Source organism: Etheostoma cragini, chromosome 15 (assembly GCF_013103735.1).
Source record: "Etheostoma cragini isolate CJK2018 chromosome 15, CSU_Ecrag_1.0, whole genome shotgun sequence".
Classification (NCBI taxonomy): Eukaryota; Metazoa; Chordata; class Actinopteri; order Perciformes; family Percidae; genus Etheostoma; species Etheostoma cragini.
Genome location: NC_048421.1, coordinates 9610873 through 9613623, shown reverse-complemented (window position 1 = coordinate 9613623; position 2751 = coordinate 9610873). Strand labels below are relative to the sequence as shown.

The window sequence follows — 2751 nt, the reverse complement described above, 5'->3', positions numbered from 1 at the left end:
TGTCATTGCTGGATTAAAAATGCTCATAGTTGCAGAAACACAGACGTATATACTGTGTAGATAGATATACCAATCCAAACTTCTTTTTTTCTTCTTTTTTTTAAACTAAATGTAAGATATTAATCTTCTAGAGAATAACAGCTAAACTCACAAAGTCCCTCTGCTGTGAGAGACCATGGGCCGGTTGGATGATGCCGCCAAACACAAAGTGGTGGAGCTGCGGAAGGCGGGCTTGAGTTTCCGTAAGATCAAAGCTGTGCTGGAGCTGGAGAACATCAAGGTGTCTGCCCAGGCCATCTATCTGTTCCTAAGGGAGTATCAAGGGAGGCCGCCAGGGAGGGTTAGACCTATGGAGGCTGGAAGCAACACATCAACTGCACAGGTGCAGCCTCAAGTTGGGGCAGTACAAGAGAACTGGAGTAACATTCATCTCCAAAATCTTCTGAGGAAGGCATCTCACAATGCTGGCTTTACAGCCGCTGCCAATTTTGCCAAACAGACTTCCACAAATCCAGATGCCGGTCCGAAGCCATTCGGGTCTGCAAAGACCAGTGGAGGTAGCAGGCCAGATCAACAACACGAAGGAGATAAGGAGGAAAATGACATCCAGATTGTTAGTGTCACCTCCCTTGCACAGAGCAGCCAACAAAGAGTTCCCCAGTCAACTGTAACAACAACAGAGGCCAGTGGTGGGTCTTCCACACTATCATCTCAAGGAGTAACCATGAGGAAGAGAGTTACACCTTCTCCAGCCACTAATGCAATGCTGGCAGCTCGAAAGAGGCTTTTGGATAAAGCACTGTCTCACAGGATGAAGGTATCTACTTACACATAATTTGTCCCATGTGTCACAATCCTAATTGTTAGGTTTGTAATTGAGGTTTACAATAACACAACACCTGTGTAATGTTTTGAAAACCATACGAATCAAATCATCTCTGTCTTAACGTTCATACTTTGATTTTTCAGTCATTCCACCAGGTGGCATCACTGTTGAGGAGAGATCACTCGAGTGTCCAAGGTGCTGATTTGAGAAGTGCAATGCCACAGCAACCCGAAACTTATGATCTGACCACTGAAAAGGTGAGAAAAGAGAAAACCTGATCCCCACCTTTATTCACTTCAACTAAAGTGTTTGCCAGCACTTTATAAAGGACACACATGTCCAAGATTAAGTTTGTATAATGATTGTTTTACAGCAGTTGCTGGTACCAGATAGTATGCCAGTATATGCCTCCCCTGATTCTGGGAGCCTGAACCATATAAGATTCATTCAGTTTCATTTTGATAAGATTTCATTATAACTTTTAATAGTTTTTTTGGCACTGTTTTCATGATATTTTTGTGATATTGTACAGACTGTTATGGATGGTCAGTCCGATGGAGGAAGTGCCCCCAGGCGTGTTCTCACACAAAGACCAGGTCTGTCTGTCCGTTCTCTTCAGCCTCTCCCTCGGGTTGGTATTCGCCTTCCTAACCGGTCACCAGCACCTTCAACATCTTCGGCGCCTGGGGTTGCCGTCATCCGTCTACAGACCCCTGGAGGCCAGGGTGCCACTTGTAGTGAGGGGAACCCGAGCCCACAGCAGGCAGTCCAGGACAATGGAGGGAGAGGTGGTCTCCAGGATCAGATTCAGACCCTGGGCTCTGAGGTGCGCAGCTTGGGTCTGGCAGTGAAGATGCTGGTGGAGCAGCAGTGCTGCCTGGAGAGGGAGCAGGCGCAGCAGACACACATTCAGAAACAGATCCTCAGCACCTTGCAGAGTCTTGCCGCCAAACTGGGACGTTGTAGCGTTGTTCAACAGCAGCATAAAAAAACTCCATCACCCTCTGGTATGCCAACAGCTTCTGCATCTACCTCATTCAGCCAAGAAACCTTTAACTTCAGTCAAGGCACGTACACTCAGTGCAGCCAAACCCAGCCAAGCTACAACTCTTTAGAGAGTTTAGAAAACGTAGAGGCCTTTAAATTGCCTGGACTGAGCCCTTCAAGCATTAATGGGTTTCCACCATGTAGCAATGCTGAGAACCTCCAACTTACTCAAACTCCTGCTCACACACAGCCGTATGCAGTTGCTTACCCACAGCAAAACAGTCAAACGCTCATGCCGCCCTACACACAGTCCTTTGTGTCTACATACGGCCAGTCACATTCTCAGACTTTCAGAGGATCAGAGAGTAAAACATCTGATTTCTCAAGCAGCTGTTCAGCAAGGACTCTTCAGGACTGCAGTGTGTCCACCCAACCAGTGATGAACTCTAACCACTCCTCACAGGATCCACAGTTAAATATTATCAAAGTGGAAGGACCTTAGAGGCCTTCAGATGCCACTGTGTTTCGGGACCATAAGGGCTTGGATGTGCTTTTAAAATACTAATTTAAGATGCACATTTTTTTTTACAATGAACAAATGCTGTAGCATTTTTTTAAACTAAGTTATTTTATTTCCAAAGAAAATTTAAGAGAATACAAACAGCAATAAAATGCAATCCTTTAGAAATCATGTGTTTATAATTTGTCTTTACAATAGGCAATGATAACAAACTTAGAGAAAATTATGTGCAGGCACTGTCATATTTTTGTCACAATTTGTTTTTATTTTGTATCTATTTTTTGTATCACTAGGACCAGCATAACAAATTGTTAGTTTTCATACCTCTATGCTAACTGAAAAAAATAAAGAGATGGTTATGGTCCAAAGCATGTTCCCATTTCATTGTGTATGGCAGAGTGTGAAAAGCTAACATATT

At 44.1% G+C, this 2751-nt stretch overlaps 1 protein-coding gene across 1 annotated transcript in view; it reads left to right on the top strand.

The window, feature by feature from the left end:
• LOC117958093 overlaps positions 1–2701 on the top strand; it is a 3937-nt gene extending 1236 nt beyond the window's left edge. The window contains exons 2-4 of the mRNA XM_034894351.1: positions 132–817; positions 970–1083; positions 1359–2701. Coding sequence (XP_034750242.1) covers positions 176–817; positions 970–1083; positions 1359–2315 — 1713 coding nt within the window. The 5' untranslated portion in view covers positions 132–175 and the 3' untranslated portion in view covers positions 2316–2701. The remainder of the gene's footprint in view (positions 1–131; positions 818–969; positions 1084–1358) is intronic.
• The last annotated feature ends 50 nt before the right edge of the window (positions 2702–2751 follow it).